Raw genomic sequence first — 18861 nt, forward strand, 5'->3', positions numbered from 1 at the left:
TATATATTTTTCAGTTCTTCGTATTTATTATTTTGTGAAAATAAATTCAAAATCTTTAATTTGCAAATTATGTATGGACTGATCGGATATCGATGCATGTGAAAAATATTAAAATAATTAATTAATAAATTATAATTGATAAAGGTTGTGATCTTCTCATGTGAAAAAAAATGAAATAGTCAATGATAATAAAGAAAGAGAGAGAAAATATTGAAATAGTTAATTAAGAAATTATAATTGTTGATTCACCTTTGTATAGTTATCATATTACATGAATTAATGATAAAAAGGAAGAGATAAATCATAATCATTGATTCACTTTTATATATTTATGATCTTCTCATATGAGATTCATAATCATACAAGAATAGATCAAGGATCAAAATGGAGGGAAAAGCACGTGTTAAAATAGGTAGTTAACAAAGAGATTTGTATTTATCATTTAACATGACACAAGAAATTTTTTTACACACACAATATTTTGTGGAGCCCGTACCTTTTAAAAAAAAAAACCAAGACACGCAAAACAAATCTTTATAATATTACACAATCATTTTCTTTTTACAGGATAACTCTTATAAAATCCGTTAACAAATTATAATGATTGATTGTTTTATATAATTGTAATCTTTGCACGTGACGGAAGACGTGACGTCGTTTTTTTCTTTCGACGCGAGAGGATAATAAAATATGTCAATAATTTATAGCATGATCCTCCGTGTTCCTTGTAGTTAACCCATTCCATAGCGCCATTACGCCACAGCTGAACTAAATGCCCAGTCAAAGTAAAAGTAAAGCAGAAAATGGCGGCATCTCTTGGAAACAGAAACAGCTTCCATCTCCTAACTCGGTTTCTCAACTCACCGAGTCTCCATCGAAGGTGGCTTGAAACCATAGCCTACGAAGAACTGCGAGCTCATCCAGACAAACCTTACACCTCAACGGCCGTCTTCATCCATGGCTTTTTGGGATCTGCCAGAAATTGGAGATCTTTCTCTCGCAACCTCTTGCACTCTCTCTCCAATTCCTCTCCCTCTTCCAGTATCTCCATACTTCTCATTTCCCCTTTTTAATATTTTCGATATGCGAATTCTGAACTGAGTTATCGATTTTCTTTTTGTTTGGTTATTTCTGTGTAGATTGGAGGATGGTGATGTTGGATATGAGGAATCATGGACAATCAACGGAGAGGAAACTGAATCCGCCTCATGATTTGGATAATACGGCGAAAGATTTGGCCGATTTGGTAAAGGCTGAAGGTTGGTGTTGGCCTGAGGTTGTTATAGGCCATTCCATGGGTGGAAAGGTGGCCTTGCAGTTTGCTGAGAATTGTAGCCGTGGTGATTATGGTGATTCTGCTCTCTGGCCTAAACAGGTTTTTCTTCTTCACTATCACTATATTTCTCCTCTTCTCTACTATAATAGTTATTAAATAGTAATGAATCCCTCAGTTCAATTAATCAAAAGACATTTTTATTTTAATAAGAAGTTATGGATATGACCTTGGCAATTGCTGAAAGTAACTAATTATGCATAGAGGAGAGTTGAAAAATGAATTAAACAAAAATGCTGAAGTAGAATTTGATATGGTTTGCAATTTTATCTATTTATTTTTTAAATAAAGAATTTTGTAAAGGAAGAAGAGATTACTCATTGGTTCGGATTTTTCTTAATTCTTCCTTGAAGTTATTGAACCTAAGCTTTGATTCAAAACCTTAATCTCTAATTGATGGTCGAATTCCCAGTTTTGATTATACCCAATTCCTTGGTAGACTAATTCTCTTTTAATCAAGTAATTCCTTAGTATAACCGTAGCTGACCAAAAACAGCTGAAAGATTCCATGAATTTCCTCTTAATCCTTGCGAAATTCATCAATTGCTCCCAAGATTACTTACTTACATGGTAGCATAAAGGGACTTAGTTAAAATGTTATTTACACACAAGAAAGTAACCTAGCTTTATTAAAAAACACTCAAATGATTCAAACTAACTAAAAAACGAAACTAATCAATATACACCAAGAAAGTACGATCTAAGGTTGGTTTAGAGAGTTTGGCTCCCCAATTAGCCCAAAATAACATGATAAAAATCAAGATTGTCAGCTATATATAGTGGTATAAGTGTGTCAAGTTTAACATAGCTGTGAATATATATTCATGCAAATGTGTGGGGTAAAATAGGTACGTCAGTGTTCCCTCATGACTTAAGGCTTGTAAAATGTGCATAACTTGTGGTGCATTAGAATATATTGTTGGTAAAAAATGTAGTTTAACAGATACAAACAGCAGCCCTATATGTGCTTGTTGTGAGACCAGAGTCCCTTTTTTTCTTTCTTTTTTGGATAAGTAAGACACGGCCATCTAACACTTGGTTTTACGTATGCGAAATGATGGCTATGCACATTATGAGGTTTGCTATTAGTATATTTCGCACTCTGGTAGAATTTTGCATTTTGAAATTTCCCTGTCTTTTGTGTGCATTTTTTAAAACTTCAAGCAGTGTTTTTCTGATGTTACGGATGAGAAGAATTTAATTTTTCTTTCCTACCTCTCACTAGCTTATACCTAATAGATTATGAGATAAATGAAATAGTGTTGTCTTATATGAAGATGGAGACACCTTACGTCATTTAAAGTAGTAAATAGTTAAGAAGTACCTATTACTTTAACATTCGACTAAAGTAAAATAAACTGTAACAAACTTGTTCTGCATATAGTATGTAACCCATGTGTCATCATGAATGGAAATGGAATCAATTTATAGACTTGTGAATTAACAAATATATCATCAAGCTTTAAGAAACATACAATATGCCTAATCTATTTCCATTTTCTTTCCTTTTCTCAGGTTTCCTCTGCTGTAGTATTTTGATTTTCAAGAATCTTTTTCTTATAGATTTTAAATTGAAGCACCTGTAGTATAGGCCTAATGTTCTTTGTATCTTGCTTACTACAACTGTCAAGCGGACTATATTTACTCATTAAAATGCTTAGATTTTTCACTACAGATTCAATTCATTATTTATAAGAATTTTCTCCTTTTATACCTGCTGAAGAACAGCTCTGGGTACTGGATTCTGTTCCTGGGGAAGTAAACCCTGAAAACAGTAATGAAGAAGTCCGAGATGTTTTAGCAACCTTGCAAAGTTTACCATCACAATTCCCATCCCGGAAGTGAGACTCTCTATCCCTAAACTTATTATCTTCCATGTTTGTAGTAAGTTTGTCAATAGGCTAGTAATCATTTTTGGGGTGTCAAGTGGAGACTCTCTATGCCCTGGTATATGTTGCTTCCTCCAGTAGCATTTTTGGATTAAAAGATATGAGTACATGCTAAACAGTATGTATGAAGTTATATTTCATCCTTCCAATAAAACATACAGACTTTAGAGAGAGAGAATTTTGTTCATTTTTCATTTAGTTTCATGTATAGGATCTTCTCATCAGTCTATACATGCTTGTTACACATTTTAAATAAAAAAAATTCAAATGGCTATATCACAAGAAGAAGGGAACTATAGGTTTTTTCTTCATTTTTTTTGGATGAGGTCTTGATCTGATTGGTTGTCTAACGTCTGCTATTAATTTCTGAATGTCTTGAGTCTTGTTGAAAGTGCACTGTATTTACCTTGTTATTGTGCCCAATTATAATTGAACACCGTACCAAAAATTTAAAATGTATGAATCTTCCTTATGCCCGTCTATATTCTAGTTAGACTTAAATGCACTTTGGGCCGCTTTTCAGGTGGCTTGTGAGTCATCTGATGGGACTTGGTTACTCTAAGGCATTGTCAGATTGGATAGGCTCCAATCTGAAGAAAGTTGGTGATCACGAGACATGGTTATTTGATCTTCAAAGTGCTAAGGAGATGTTCGATTCTTACTGGTAAATAAAGCAGATTAACTTCATTCTATATAAAAATGAATTGTCTCAAAAATATTCTAAAATCTGTGTTTATATTTTTTCTCTGTTATTCGTAAGTATTTTCTGTGATCTTCCTCCATGATCCAAAAGTAACAATGCCGAATGTTAGAATTCTGCAGTATAAAGTCCTATTGGAATCTATTGGAGAACCCACCGAAAGGTATGGAAATAGTAATTGTGCGTGCCGAAAAAAGTGACAGATGGGACCAAGGTGCTATTGAGCGGATCCAAAAACTATCCAGTCGGGGAGGAAATGAATCTCTTGGAAAGGTTTCCTTCTGTGTTCTTCCAAATGCTGGTCATTGGGTTCACGTGGACAACCCAAAGGGACTTCTTGAGATTGTTGCTTCCAAGATAGAATCCCTTTAGTTCCTGTTTTGGTTGGACTATGGGGTATCCATCGTTAAAATTGTGTCCAGAGTCGGAATTCTAAACAATAAGCAGAAGTGGTTGGCCAGTCATAACAAATTCATTATGTACAATTTATCAACTACCAAAAAATTACATTCAATTTTTATTGTATATGCGAACTTCAGTGCGCTGATTTTGACACTGCACTCCTCATCTCTCACCTAATGGTCCACCCCACAGTTGAGTAAAACCCAGAAGTATTCATAATTGTCACTTACAAGGGTTATGTTATGTTTAATTATTTTGTTATGTTTATACATGTGTAGTGTGTCTCTTCATGTACGTGTATATATTTAATTATGGCCAAAAATAAATATTCAGTGAAACCAGCTGAGAAATTTTTCTTGTAGGCAACTGATTGATTAGGCTTTCTTTAATATTACGTTAGAAAAAGAAAAGGAAGGAATGCCATGAAAATAAAAGTTATCATTCAACTTAGTTCCCTACATTTGTTTAGTTTTATAAAAATAAATGAAAAATTGAAAATATTGGAATCGTTTAAACATTCGAGGCTCACTTTCCTTTCTCGTGTCACTAATATTTTCCCCTCGTTCCTTAAAAAGAAAGGATGAATGAAAGTCTACGAGGCTCACGTAAGCTAGGTACATCTGAAAACATAGATGCATCTGAATTTATTAATTTCCTTTTCTTTTTATCCTACAAAATATGAGATGGTAAAAATCATCACTTTTCTCCCTTTCTTGTGTCTTTCATCTATGACTTTGCATAATAGACAGACCTTAAGTTTTAAGTAAAAGAAAATAGAAAAAAAATATTTGGAGGAAAACATTATTTTCAAAATAAAATCTATAAATTCATGTTAGTGAAGAGTAAACCTGATAAGATTATAAACTCAGCAATAATTTGAATGAAGGGAATGTTTGGTAGAGAAGAAATTTTTTTTTATCAAAAAACTATGATTCCTGAGAATATGATGGAAACATGAGTTTTTCAAAAATATTACCAAAAAGTTATTTTATAGATAAAAATATTCACAAGAATGTTAGGTTAATTTTATTGGTGTTTTATTTGGTTGATTGTAAAATATTGGTGAAAATATAGATTGAGGTTAATTATGTCCCAAAAAAATTATCAAATATTCTCATCACATAGTATTCTCAAAATATCACTTATTTGGTGATATTTTAATATAGAAATTTTCTTTATAAACATGAATTCCGGTAATCCGAATTTTCCCGGAAAAGTTTTACAATCCTCCTCTCAAACATGAGTAAATCGAATTATCAATCTCACTTTTTTCAGGATTTTAAAAAAATTTCTTCTACTAAACACCTCCTATTAAGTTATAACAAAATTCCAAGATGGAGCCCAATATTATTTGTTTCTTGAGGTTTCACCAAAATGGAGCCCAAATTAATTTGGAGCCCAACAAGAACAAATGAATGAAACCCTAGAAACGATAGTATAAAAAAGTCGGAGAGAACAGAGAAGTGAAGTGAAGAAGCGGCAAAGAAGATCAAGATGCAGATATTCGTGAAAACCCTAACGGGGAAGACGATAACTCTCGAGGTAGAGAGTAGCGACACGATAGACAATGTGAAAGCGAAGATTCAAGACAAAGAAGGCATTCCTCCAGATCAACAGCGTTTGATATTCGCAGGTAAGCAATTGGAAGATGGACGCACCTTAGCTGATTACAACATTCAGAAGGAATCAACCCTTCATCTTGTCCTCAGGCTTCGCGGTGGTATCATCGAGCCTTCTTTGATGGCTTTGGCTCGAAAATACAACCAAGACAAAACAATCTGCCGCAAGTATGCTATGTTACCTTTCTTTCACTATTCCCTTAATAATGGGACAATTACTTAGCCCCTTTTGCTTTTCAAGTGCAATAGGGGTTATACTTGTTCCCTATATTGATCTCCATCTCTTAACTTTGTCAACTGTCTTTATTTGCTTTTCAGTTGATTTTCTTGGATGGTACATTCTCATTTTATCAATGCTTTTATAATATGCTTTCTGTTTTCTTTTACCAAAGTGTCTATTTGTTGGTTTGTTAGATGCTATGCTCGTTTACATCCAAGGGCTGTAAACTGCCGCAAGAAGAAGTGTGGTCATAGTAATCAGGTTAGTCTTAAGATAATTATGTCACTTCATCAATTTGATGTTGAACCTTAACTGCCGTGTTTGGTGACTGAACAATTGTTTCCCTCTTGCAGTTGAGGCCAAAGAAGAAGATCAAGTGAGTTCTGGTCGCTGATTTTGTTTGTCGCTTCTTGATTTTGGACTCGGAGACCGAATTTTTGATTTGCTTAATTACTGCTGATTATATCTCTGGTTTTGATTAATGTTACATGTTTCTGTTTCTGTCAACTATATTTTTGTTATGACATTATATGATCTATTTCAAGTTCCTGTCTCTGTTTGGGCTTGCCATTCTTGTTACCCCTAGCAACATTATCATTAAAACAAAAAGACACAAAGTAAAGTATACCCTGCCCAATTGCATTAATGGATTAAGCGAGGTCTTAACACGAAATGAACCTATAAACATGGCATGTTACTCAGATGAAACTATAGCGAAATGAAAGTCTATTTATTTTTTGGAAGGAGTGCTACTGGCTTCTACATAGCACAAATTGCTGTCAAGCTCTCCCTGACAAGGAATGTCCTATCATTTTAAACTGGGCACATTTCTCCTACGCTGTTATATGCACCGAAGCTAGCTCCATTTCACATTACACTATAATTGTATTATCTCGCTAAGTTTTAACGTGGTGTGCGTAGGACTAATTAGCATCAAGCATTTGTCTTATGCAAAAAATTTATATTCCTTTTGAGTGAAATAAAAAACAAAATCTCATAAACTGCTATCTCTTAACACCTTACACTTACTTTTTTTTTTTTGGTGAAAACCTTACACTTACTTTGATATGCATCTTATTAGGTGATGCGATATAACATGATTTATGTATGTGGTTTGGTTTTTTCATGTTGTATGAGAATTGAATTTTCATGTTGTGACTCAACTAGTGGTCGGCTTCACATTTATTAAAAAATGTAGCGTTACTTGAAATAATATTTCTTCTTAGATATTGTTTAGTTGTTCTAGTCTTCAAGAGACCTTTTTTAGATATAAGAGAATGTTGTCACAAGTCACAGCACTATAATTAAAAAGTTAATTGGATTTTTTTTGATACATAGGAATGATTAAATTAAAGATAATTATAACTTACACAACTCTACGTACGTGTAATGTAATTATGATTATTTACACTAGCCATAGTTAGCACATAAAATTATTTAAATATATTTTTTACATCGCTTTAACACACTTATATTACCAAGAGATACAATATAAACTGTGAGAAATATAAATACTCTGTAAAATTCATTATTCAATTCGGAAGTAATATTTATCCAAGCATTTAAAGTTTATGCAAAATAGGAATATGTTTAATACAAACCACAATTTGGTCCATCACGTTTTTCGTTATAATTTTTGCACAATTTCACTTGAGTGCAAAAAGTTAAGTAATATAAAAGTGATGAACAAATTCAAGACACCCTCATGACCTTAGGACGGTGCAATACATACTATCTCCCCTACAATTTTCAATTGAAAAAAAAAAAATACGAGGAAAAAGATAAACTTTAATGTACTCTCATTTAATAGCGTTTCAGTTTTGAATTCTAATCTTTTCTATAAAAGATTTGGTGTCAATTCCCTTGCTGTAAAAGTTGTCGATAAATTCCTTCGATGTGAAATCTCGATAAATCGGTGGGTTCCCCGGCGACAACAACTCCGGAAGAGGCCCATAGTAACCATCTCCTTTCCATTTCCTTAAGTTGAAGAATATCACAATTGAGATTCGCGATTTTTTCTGTGAATTTGCCAACACCCTATGTTGTACACTCGTGTACTCCCCATTAGATATTATCTACAACAAAAGAGATTCAAATTAAATCATCACAAACAAAGGCAATAAATATACAAATAATAACGTAAAACTTTTTTCTCCTTCAAAACTAAGCACTTTTTCTTATTAGTTGAGCAAAATAGCATTTCGCTGAATGAGTTTCTACTCTAGAGAGTTAACAATTTCCACCTTTCACTTATATACTGAACCAATTAATCGTCCCATTTACTCTTTCTATTTAAATCGTCTTTAACAACCATTGGCGAACCTATTTGGTTGTCTTATACACATAAATTTGGTCATATATTTTTTTTTTAGTAAAAAAGAGATATATTTTTTAATTAATTAAGAATGTCACTTAAAAAATAATTTTAGTGGCTGCATTGCCATGAATACAAATACATGTACTAAGAAAGAAACACATCTTATTTACTACTTATGTTTTATATCATTAAGTTATGTTAAGTCGAAGTTGTCTTTTCTTTTGTTGTTTGAGGATTATATCGCTCATATTATATGAATCAAAAATTTTATTATATAAATAAAAAGACAAGTTATATAATAATAAAGAAAATGAAATGACACATTATTCCATGAATTGATCTTGTCTTTTTCTCAATATGACAAAAAAATTGATTCATGTAAGATGATGGATATAAATACATTTTTAGTTATATTCTTTTATTTTTTAATGCATTTAAAATTTTGTTTAAAATTTTATTTCAAAAACATTGCCCCCAATATTTGGACTAAATATGCACACGTACATAAAATTTCATGGTCGAGGTTAACAACATATCATCTTTTTAACAGTAGCACCGAGGAATAAATTCTTGGTCATAAGGAATTATAATAATAATTTTATATTATATTTTTTTAATACAACATTAAAGGATCCAGATACAACGCACACATACCTGAAGAAAGTCGCCAACGTTGATGATGAGACCACCATGCACAGGGTTGACATCCACCCACTCACCGTCGTGCTTCACTTGAAGTGGTTCTGCAACAACACCGTTATGGTACCAACATCTGTATGCGGCGTGATTCCCATGGTTAAATCGGGTTGCGGGCAGAATGGGTAACAGTGCCCTAGCATCACTCTACTTTCAGAAAACGTTAACTCCTTAAACTTATCACCCTCCAATCCCAACCCTTCTGACAGCAACTCCAACACCGTATCAGCAACCCTAGTTGCATGCAAATCCCATTCAACCACCTCTTTCCAGCATATCTCCGGCATATCCTCCTCATCAACCTTCGCTGCCTCCGGCGCCATCCACATCTGAAGAGAGTCATGCCAGCTGGCAGCACTTGTCCTGTACAAGTCGTTGTTGCTAGCATACATCACGCCTCGTCCCTCTTCTCGTTTATAGTAACTGGCCTTGGTTTCGTGGGGTAGGTCGTGAAACTCTTCGATGGCTTTAACGGTGTCGTCAAGAACAGACACAGGCACACCGTGGTTGATGATCTGGAAGAAACCCCAGGTTTTGGCTGCTTCTTTGATTTGTTCAACGATTTTGGGACGGTGGTTTTGAGAGGCTATGTTGCTGTTGGAGAGATCGATAACAGGGATTGACACAGTTTTGGTAGATTTTAGGTCTAAGAGAGTTTGTGGAGAGTGGACAAAAAAGTGTGGGATGTTTTTGATGCCGGAATCTGAGAGACCCTTCACTCCGATCTTGGACTCATCGAACTCTTTAACTGCTTTTGCTCGGTCGTAGCTGCTGCCTGTGGCTTCCATGTTAACTTTTGTTTTCTTACTCTCACTTTACACACCTTGAGAAACGATATCTGTGTGTGCTTACTGCACAGAATACATGCATGGTTTGGTCTTATAGTAAATGCAAGTTAACCTAGCTAATTGCTTAATTATTTAAAGGAAAACTTCAAAAAAATCATTTTTCCCATAATTATTTACCCTATTTTTAAAATTTTGAATCATTTATCTCTTGATTTAAATTTTTTTTATCTTTTACCCCCTCTATGTGAGGGGATAAGTGATAATTAAAAATATTCATACGGAAATTTTTGAAATTTTCCCTTATTTAAAATATTAATGTAGAACGATGGTGTTTTGATAATGATAAAGTAATCCTTAGTTCACAAATCCTGTTTACTCTTTGTGGTAGTATTTAATTAAAATTAGACTATTAAGCAATGTTTTAAAAAATCAATTCGATGTTAACCATCATCCAAACGTTATCCTGGTTCAATCAATCACGTTCACGTCCACATCAGTAATTTTGAAAACTATCTTCCTTAGGCCATTTAGTTAACGATAAATTTTTTGAATACTAGGGAAATTGTTAGAAAGTGAGTTTGATAGAAAATTGTAATTTTTTTGGTTGGAAAAAAAATTACCGGAAAAATTAGTTAAATTTTATATAGGCTATGTTTGGTTTGAGATAAAATATTGATGAAAAAATAAATTGCAATTACTAAAATAATCCTGTTTTTTAAAAAATTTGAATCACCAAGGCTACCCTTTACCTTTACCCGTAAACAGGCTTATGATTGTGGATTGGACATTTTCACTTTCATTCTCTCGTGAGGGTGTGTTCGTCAGCTAATTATTGTCTCATGTCTCCATTTAGCTAATTTAGCTAGACAACCGACAATACCACATGCGAAGTGAGAATATGGGACTGTTTATTTTGGTGCAATTGACATGCAAAATGGTACGGCCTGGGGTAATAATTTCGGTAGACAAATATTGAAATCTATTCAACCAAACATAGTCAAGCTAGAATCCCACTTCTCCGATATCTATCTATCTCAGCAGATTGCTCGTACCAAACACAACCTTTATAATTTCTACACAATTATTTGTTTTTATCTCCCACTATCACCAACCCACCTATCACCTCCACCGGTTGAAATCCACCATTACTTTTTCAAACCCCGACCCGTTTTCTTTCTCCTGCTTTAAAGATTTGTTTTGTCTTTTCCTATTTGATTTCACACCTTTCCGACTATTATTTTCGCAAAGCATCCAATTCATTGAATATCATTCTCCTAATTGGTTTTATTGCATATAATTTAATCGTACCTCAGGAAACATTTCGTAGTGCACAACTTTAACACATCCACAACACTATGATAATGGAGCTCAAAGATTTTTGGGCTTAGGAGCTATGATATTTGTTCTTGTCGTATAGCCAACCTTGGACCCAGACCTCTTCCCGTATACCGAAAACGTGCACAACATCACCATATTCTTTGATTGCTCCCTTGGTGTTTCCATCAATGCATGCATTTTTCGGTGTCCAGATCATAAGGATGAGGCTTTTTATATTGATGTGGAAGTTTTACATAGATTTGATCTATTAGTGAGACGTTTGGATATATTCAAGAAAAAAAAAAGTTTTGCATAGATTTATGTGTTAGAAAACCTAACTCAATTTTGCTGTCTTTCTCCACCGTCAGTCTAGAAGAATCTTTCATATGTTGGTGAGTTGTACGAGTTCAAATTTGATTTTGACTCTTTCTCAATTGTCAATGATGGTAACACTGGTCAAAGTGTCACTTTTTGTTAATTTTTTTATTCACAAGTGACGCGAACAGTATTTTTTACCAGACTGGTAGCGAATTTCGTGGCCAAAGTTTTCGTGACACGTAGTCATATTGCAGACTAAATTCGCTATAACTGTTAGCGAATTATGACACATCAGCTTTTTCCTGCGAAACTGTGTCACATGTCATAAAATCATTAACGAACGTAATTTGCTACCAGTCGTAGCAAATTACGCCCACATGACAGTCTGGTAAAAAGTATTGTTTACGTGATATTTGGACAAAAATTTTGCCAAAAAAATGACATTTTGATCCATGTTCCATCAATGATGATCTGTACGTGAGGTGGATAAGCAAGTTATATTCCTATCCCGATGGTGTGTATTCTTTTCAGTATGAATTGAACGATTATCTTTTAAGATGTGGTCTGAAAAGATAGCACAAAATGAATTATTCGATCTATAAATAAGAATACTTAATCTCTTAAAATATATATTTTCTAGTTAGTGTTTGAACGAAAGAAAAAAAGTTAGTACATAATACTCTGAGAATAAAAAGAGCCAAAGCACCGTGAGAATATAAAAATAAATTAAAAGATCATAATTGTGTATTAGGAGTTCAGTATAATTTGTGTGAGAGATTGACGAAAATTGCTGGTTCCCGATTGGCTTGTTGGTTTGGAGAGTTTATCTTCAATCCTCAAGTGTTCGAACCCAGCATTCAGAGAGATTGACGAAAATTATGTGTTATTAAGTTGCATTAAAAAACGTAAAACTTTTTGATATATTGTTTTTGAGTCAGTCCTAATTTTTTATTGTCAATCCTAATTCTTCTTGTACTGCTATTTTTTATTTCACATAAATTATATTAAATTTATATTATTATTATAACAGTAAATTAAAAAAATTAGTTAAGTAATTGTTTACCAAAAAAAACTAATAATTAATAGTGTAAATAATTTCTATTAATATTTTATAATTGATCTATTAGGCCCGGCCTCTAGTCATTAGGTATATTAAAGGGCAACTGATTTGAATTTGTCAGAAAAAACGTGTCTAAAAAATTCAACCATAGTTAAATAAGTTTTTCATAAACAATATACTTTTTCAAAAAAAGAAATTTAAATTCTTTTTAAAATGTCATAAAGAGTAATTCCTAAAAATAAGTGTAAAAAAATTATATTATAAAACATATCCATAAGTCTCCCTTTGATTCAATAAAATTGTTTTAAAAAAAAAAAAACTTAGTCAAAAGTGATTTCAAAGTTTTTTTATCTAACATGTTTCAAATATTTTAATCGTAATTTTTTTCGAAAATAAAATAAATTTATCGAAACACAGCATGATTCCATTCTATAATACAAATTTCGCAGGCATTTTTCGTTAAAGATCAAGCCAACTGCTGCTGGTGGTGGAATATATTTCGGCTTAAAGTATTTGTAGCTACCAAAAGGTGATAGTTCAGTTATGGTAGCAAAGGAATTGAGTAAGTGAAAAGAAAAGTGCTTCGATTCGATCCCCACTTTTCAAAGTTGGGAGAAATTTAAATATCTTTAACCTTAACCCGTTCCACATTCAGGAATAGTCACATAATCGGCTCAAATAATCAAAACTTGTGTGGATATATGGAAAAGTCAACCCGCTTCAAAAAAGTAATTAAAATTGGGTTAACTCCAAAAAAAAATGTAGCAAAAATCAATATTGTTTTTTTGGTGGAAATATTATTATGAAAAATTATAACTACACAAGTTAAGTTTTTTTTTTTTCGCGGTGATAAGTTTATTAATTCTCTATTTAAGAGGGGAGGAGGCCGTAAGTTATGAAGAGAAACGTCCCTCCACGAGACAGACATAAACCCTGTTGGTTAAAGGACTATGATGCTTAAGCTTAAAGTTGTTGTTTGTAGCTTTAGTGACAATAACAGGAAGCTAAGAGTAGTGGGCTGTTAGGTCAGTTGCGGATTGGTTGTAAGGTTGTGGAGTCAGTTTATGAATAGTAAATGCTAGGATGTAGACATGTGACGTTTAGGGTATTGGTATTGTAGTATAAAAGGGAGAAATGAATTGTACCAAAGCTTATGCATGAAATAATACAGATGTAACATCTCTTTTCCTTCGTTTTGCTTCAAGCATGACGACCTTCCAGAACTCATATCCAAAGAAGAATATGAAGAAAAAAATGTGACACTTAATGTCTTAAAAGAAAAGATAATAAAAGAGGGGAGGAGGCCGTACGTGGGAGAAATGAAAAAATTCCCAATAAAAGTTAATTAGTTGTTAATAGCTTCTCCATACCCATCTCCGACTTTCGAATCCAATCTTGCTTTAACCATGACAAAATTCTATGTGAAAGTAATTTACACAGCATTAAGATGTGGGAGAAACGGGGCATTATTAAATATTAATGCACGTTTTCGAAGGGGAAAAAATGGCTAAATGCCGCACGAATTGAACACCAAAGTTATCAAAAATATAATAATAAAGAAATTTATTAATCTTATGCAATAAAAGAAAAGTTCTCTCATGCTATAGAGATAGTCATGTGTGAAACCCACACACTTATAAAAAAGTAAAAAAAAAAAGCAACACAAAAATTGATATGTGTGTAGGAGAGAAAAATACTCTCTTATAACATACAAACATATTTTCCTAATAATAAATCTTTGATAAGAAGCTTTAAGCTACATTATTTTCTGTCCACACTGATTTCTGGCTGTTCAGTTTATTTCTACAGATTTCATGCTCCATGCATTGAGGTTCTCCACGGTGATGGGCTCAGTACCGTTGTTGAACACAAACAAGTGAGCTTGATTTGTCAAAGCTAGCTCTGGATAAACCCTAGACAAGATATTTGTTTTTCCTCCTGCTCCAAAACTCTCCACTACTGAGTGATCAATCTGCCATTTAGTTGAAAAACCAGAATCAGTAAGTATATATAGTTATTATGGGAGCTCATAAATTAATATCATACGTAAACACCAAATGGAGGAGGAATTGCATTTGTGCTTACCAAACTCCTAAGAGAAAGTTTCTTAGTAGCTAAATCCACATCTACAAAGCCGGCAAATGATGGCTTGTACAATTCGCTCTTCAAAGAGGAACTATTTCAAAAAAAGCAAAACAAAAACAACCAACAAATTAAATTAAATAAGAGGTTATGAAAGAGAAAATTAGAAGTCCTCATCCACATTTGAATTATACAAACCTCCTCGCGTCAGAGCACAAAAGAATCATATGCTTGTTTGGAGCTTTAAAAATTCTGAAGAACACAGGAGTGAACTCCTCTAGATTTTCTGAAGCCAAAGTTAGAAGCCCAAATGGTCCAACCCCACCTTCAGTCTTTGAACCCTTTTGAGCACAGAGATCCTGTGCATTTACCCAGCTAGGATCAAATATCTCTGCTTTGTCCAATCTTGAAAATGAGAAAGTAACTTCCACATCTGCCTGCATTTACATATATAATATCATTAATTAAAATATACACATACACTTATATATATATATATATATACATATATAATATCATTAATTAAAATATACACATACACTTATAAGTATATATATATATATATATATATATATATATATATATATATATATATATATGATAATGCTTCATTGAAAATCTGACCTGGGCAGCGGTAATTCCTTCTACTTCAACATAATTTCCTTTTTCAAGCTTTTTGTTGCTCATCGTAACTTCTTTTTCTCTAAGACTATTTAATTCTTCAACGGGCCATTGTACCAATTGTCTCCTATTAGAATCAAGCCACAAGGTTCTTGGAATTGCCTGTAGATTATAAGATAAACACAGATGCATATATATATTCCTTAAACATACACAAGTATTTAAAAAAGTTTGAACAATAGCTAGATGCATCATCGATTGAAACAAATCTAATTAAATACATAGTTATTATTTTAATTATTAACCTGAATTCCTGCCCATCCTTTTTTGACATCATCCGTCGAGGCATCAGACTCGTTGGCCCAACCCCACAAGATCCTTCTATTCCTGCTTGGGTCAAAAAATGATTTGGAAGCATAGAAGTTACCATAGTCATATCTAAGGCCACCCCAACCATCCTCTGAAGTGTTATCCGGGATATACTTATCCTTTTTTGGAAAATATGTTCCTAATGTGTAATAATCGTACCTAGTCAGGTCAAGGCTATTCTTTAAAACGTGCTTAACATTATTCCCAACAGATGTGTCCAACCCCTCTTCCCCATTCAATGCAACCGGGAAAAAGTCGGGGCACTCCCACATACCCGTGGTTGCTTTGGAATGGATCGGGTGTTTGGCTCGGATCCACTTCACAAAATCCTTGCTCCTATACAAATAGGACATTCCTCTATGCTTCCTTCTGCTACCAACCAACATCCTCCAATGCCCGTCCTCGCTCCACCAAGCGGTTGTTGGGTCACGAAATGCGCTGCCGTTCACGCCAGGTTCTGCAACCACAATTGGGTTGAACTGGTCGGGTTTAACCCATTTTCTGAGAAGAGGGTCGGATGCATTTTCGGGCATGGCATAGCATTGCACCTGAGTGTTTTTCTCATCAATAATTCCTGTGTAGAGGATCACGGGTCCTTTACCCGGAATGATAGTGGCTGACCCAGACCAGCACCCAAATTTGTCAAAGGATTTGGATGGGTAAATAGCGGGTTCAAGTGCTTGCCAGTTGATAAGATCCTTTGATACAGAGTGGGCCCACACAATATTACCCCACACTGAACCATTGGGGTTGTATTGATAGAACAAATGGTAGTAGCCATTATAGTACATGGGTCCTGTATTTGCATTTACAAATTCAAATATAAGATTGTGCAACAAAATATTTGGTGATTGAAATGAAATAACAAAAATAAAAAATAAAGTTTCCACTCACCATTTGGATCTGAATGTGATTTATGCGTTCATTTCACCAATTAGGCACCATGAAAGGATTAGAAAACAAAGTTAGCATTATTGGTGTAATTCTGATATAACAATTTAAAAACAATGAAATACAAATTTGAGAAGCAAGTTATGTCATCGTGTATATTTATAAGGAAGACCCTAATATTTTATCATAATACTAGAGGTAGATTTAGAAACCTGGAGTGAAAATAAAAGTACATAGGAATTACAGTTAAATTAATAGGATCACATTATGTAATTATTATTATTTCATGTGTGAGTGATCAACTGCCCCCAACAACATTGGCACTGTATTAGCACAAATATATTACTTAAGACGCCTAGTCTAGAAACACGAAATTGATGTCCAGAACCCTTCCTCTATTGACTTACCTAAATTAGCACAAATCGTATATAGTAGTAGCCACATCAAAAGTGACGAGAAAGAAAGAAAATATTCATCGGTTTTTACATTAGAATTTGGTTTAGAAACTATGGAATCGGATCAGATCATCAGAGCATAATATGCAGTATGAAATCAAGAAAATGGGTTAAAATTAAAGAAAGGACATACATTGTCAAATTTTATTACTCCAAAATTCATACCCTATGGCGAACTGTTATGTTGAATGCTTTTCTCCCCCTTAAATGTGCTAATAAGTTGTTTACCATAATATTAAATCACAATTCAATCTGTAATTCTGGATTAAAATTTTTCTTCTGTATTTTGTTATGAAAACTAGACTATCGTTGTACAACCATCCCAATACTATATATAACGTTGTTAACAAGTTTAAAATAACAGCAAAATTGAGAAGATAAGAATCAAATAAATAAATAAAAAGATGAAGAAAGAAACTGCACTCAAAATGCTGTGAATATGGCAAGGTTAAAAATTGTATAAAAAATTAAGAACGTTACTAACCGTTGATCCAGTTCCTAGGAGGTTGAAAATGATATCCAGTTCTGTGTTGTTCACTCACGGAAATCGCTGTAAGAAATTGAAGATGAGGGTATACTTTATGAAACGCCTCAACACCATTGTTTATCAATATCACACTAAGGGAGAAAACCAATAGAGAGATGGCGAGACACTTTGGGAGAGCCATAAGAAAAATAGCAATTACAAAATCAAACAAAAACAATTGTGTAAGTTGCTTCGTAGAAAACGAAAATATAAACTATGAAGAAATAGAGGTGTTGCAGACTTATATAATAAGCTCATGTTCTAGAAGGCCCAAGATAGAACAATAGAAAGAGAAAACTAAATGTAATAAAGGAAAAAATCCTTGATTGACATTGATCCTAGTACACAGCTAAGGACGACCTAATATTGAAATGACAATAGAAAGAAAAAATTAAAAGAAATAAAGGAAAGAATCATTGATTAGAAAGAAGAAACTAAAGAAAATAAAAGAAAGAATCATTGATTAGAAAGAAGAAATTAAAGGAAATAAAGGAAAGAATCATTGATTGAAACTAATCCTAGCAGGATGACAGCTATGGATTTACTCTTTCGCATATAGGATAGAACAAGAGATTGTCATTATCTATAGGGTTAAATTCAATGGAGGGAGGAGGTTGATGTAAAAAGGTCCGCGTTAGTTTTTTTCGTTGTTTTGGGCGATTCTCTCGGGAAGATAAGAGACTCAAACAGGAACCTAGGTCAATATTCATCTATGTAATAATGAGTAGTTATTTTATTTGTTTTTTATTTCAAATATTTTTAAAAAATAATCTATATATTTGACTTTTAAAAAATAACCTTGAAGCCTTCGCAACGGCATCACCGATCCAAAAAAACAGTCATAACAACTTCTTTGTGAAAAATTGTTTCAGAAAGACGTTGCCAAATGCTTGTGCCTATGAAAAATTGCTAGCTGTAATATCCATAATTTTTTTACGTATATGTCAAAATAAGACCATAAAATCTGTTTGGATTATGTTTGGTTTTGTAGAGATACCCGTTGAAATGTTGTCTCCACACTTTGTAGTGGGTTGTTTCTGAACAATTCAAATAGCTAGACATATGGTTAAATTATTTATAAAAATTTTATTAATATTTTTCCCTTTGTAGGCAGGTGTTATTGGATTCACCTTAATCCATATTTTCATTTTTTTGTTCGTTAAAAGGCAAAGACACTAGACTAAATGATTTATAAGAATATTATTTATCGTGTAACTTCCAAATAATTGATATAATTAGATTTAAAATTAGGTGTGTT

General features: G+C 33.2%; 3 protein-coding genes, 1 non-coding gene and 1 pseudogene across 5 annotated transcripts; 3 read left to right on the top strand and 2 right to left on the bottom strand.

Moving 5' to 3' along the window:
* The first annotated feature begins 732 nt into the window (after nt 1–732).
* LOC133309892 (uncharacterized) lies at nt 733–4652 on the top strand. Its single transcript, XM_061510754.1, has 5 exons — nt 733–1041; nt 1140–1375; nt 3062–3174; nt 3746–3886; nt 4045–4652. Exons 1-5 carry the CDS (start codon nt 804–806, stop codon nt 4292–4294), a joined length of 978 nt encoding a protein of 325 aa, XP_061366738.1. The 5' UTR covers nt 733–803; the 3' UTR covers nt 4295–4652.
* Nucleotides 4653–5780: 1128 nt separating this feature from the next.
* LOC133309899 (ubiquitin-ribosomal protein eL40 fusion protein) lies at nt 5781–6733 on the top strand. The gene is made up of 3 exons (XM_061510764.1): nt 5781–6111; nt 6358–6424; nt 6517–6733. The coding sequence occupies exons 1-3, from the start codon at nt 5819–5821 to the stop codon at nt 6541–6543; spliced, it is 387 nt and encodes a 128-aa protein (XP_061366748.1). The 5' UTR covers nt 5781–5818; the 3' UTR covers nt 6544–6733.
* On the top strand, nt 6184–6285 carry LOC133309924 (small nucleolar RNA snoR99). Its single transcript, XR_009751375.1, has one exon. It is a non-coding gene; the product is annotated as a small nucleolar RNA snoR99 (small nucleolar RNA).
* Nucleotides 6734–7977: 1244 nt separating the features above from the next.
* Nucleotides 7978–9964, bottom strand: LOC133309886 (1-aminocyclopropane-1-carboxylate oxidase homolog 4-like; annotated as a pseudogene).
* A 4487-nt stretch (nt 9965–14451) lies between these two features.
* On the bottom strand, nt 14452–17745 carry LOC133309914 (beta-fructofuranosidase, insoluble isoenzyme 1-like). Of its 2 annotated transcripts, XM_061510779.1 has the most exons (7): nt 17562–17745; nt 16626–16634; nt 15668–16527; nt 15366–15524; nt 14940–15178; nt 14745–14835; nt 14452–14631 (listed from the first exon to the last, which is right to left on the bottom strand). In XM_061510779.1, exons 1-7 carry the CDS (start codon nt 17743–17745, stop codon nt 14452–14454), a joined length of 1722 nt encoding a protein of 573 aa, XP_061366763.1. The 2 variants fall into 2 exon arrangements, with proteins under 2 accessions (XP_061366763.1, XP_061366764.1); XM_061510780.1 differs by lacking the exon at nt 16626–16634 and having other exon boundaries at nt 17562–17697.
* Between the last annotated feature and the right edge of the window lie 1116 nt (nt 17746–18861).

This window comes from Gastrolobium bilobum, unplaced genomic scaffold (assembly GCF_033153095.1).
Source record: "Gastrolobium bilobum isolate Gb01-03AN ecotype WA unplaced genomic scaffold, APGP_CSIRO_Gbil_v1 utg6679, whole genome shotgun sequence".
NCBI lineage: Eukaryota > Viridiplantae > Streptophyta > Magnoliopsida > Fabales > Fabaceae > Gastrolobium > Gastrolobium bilobum.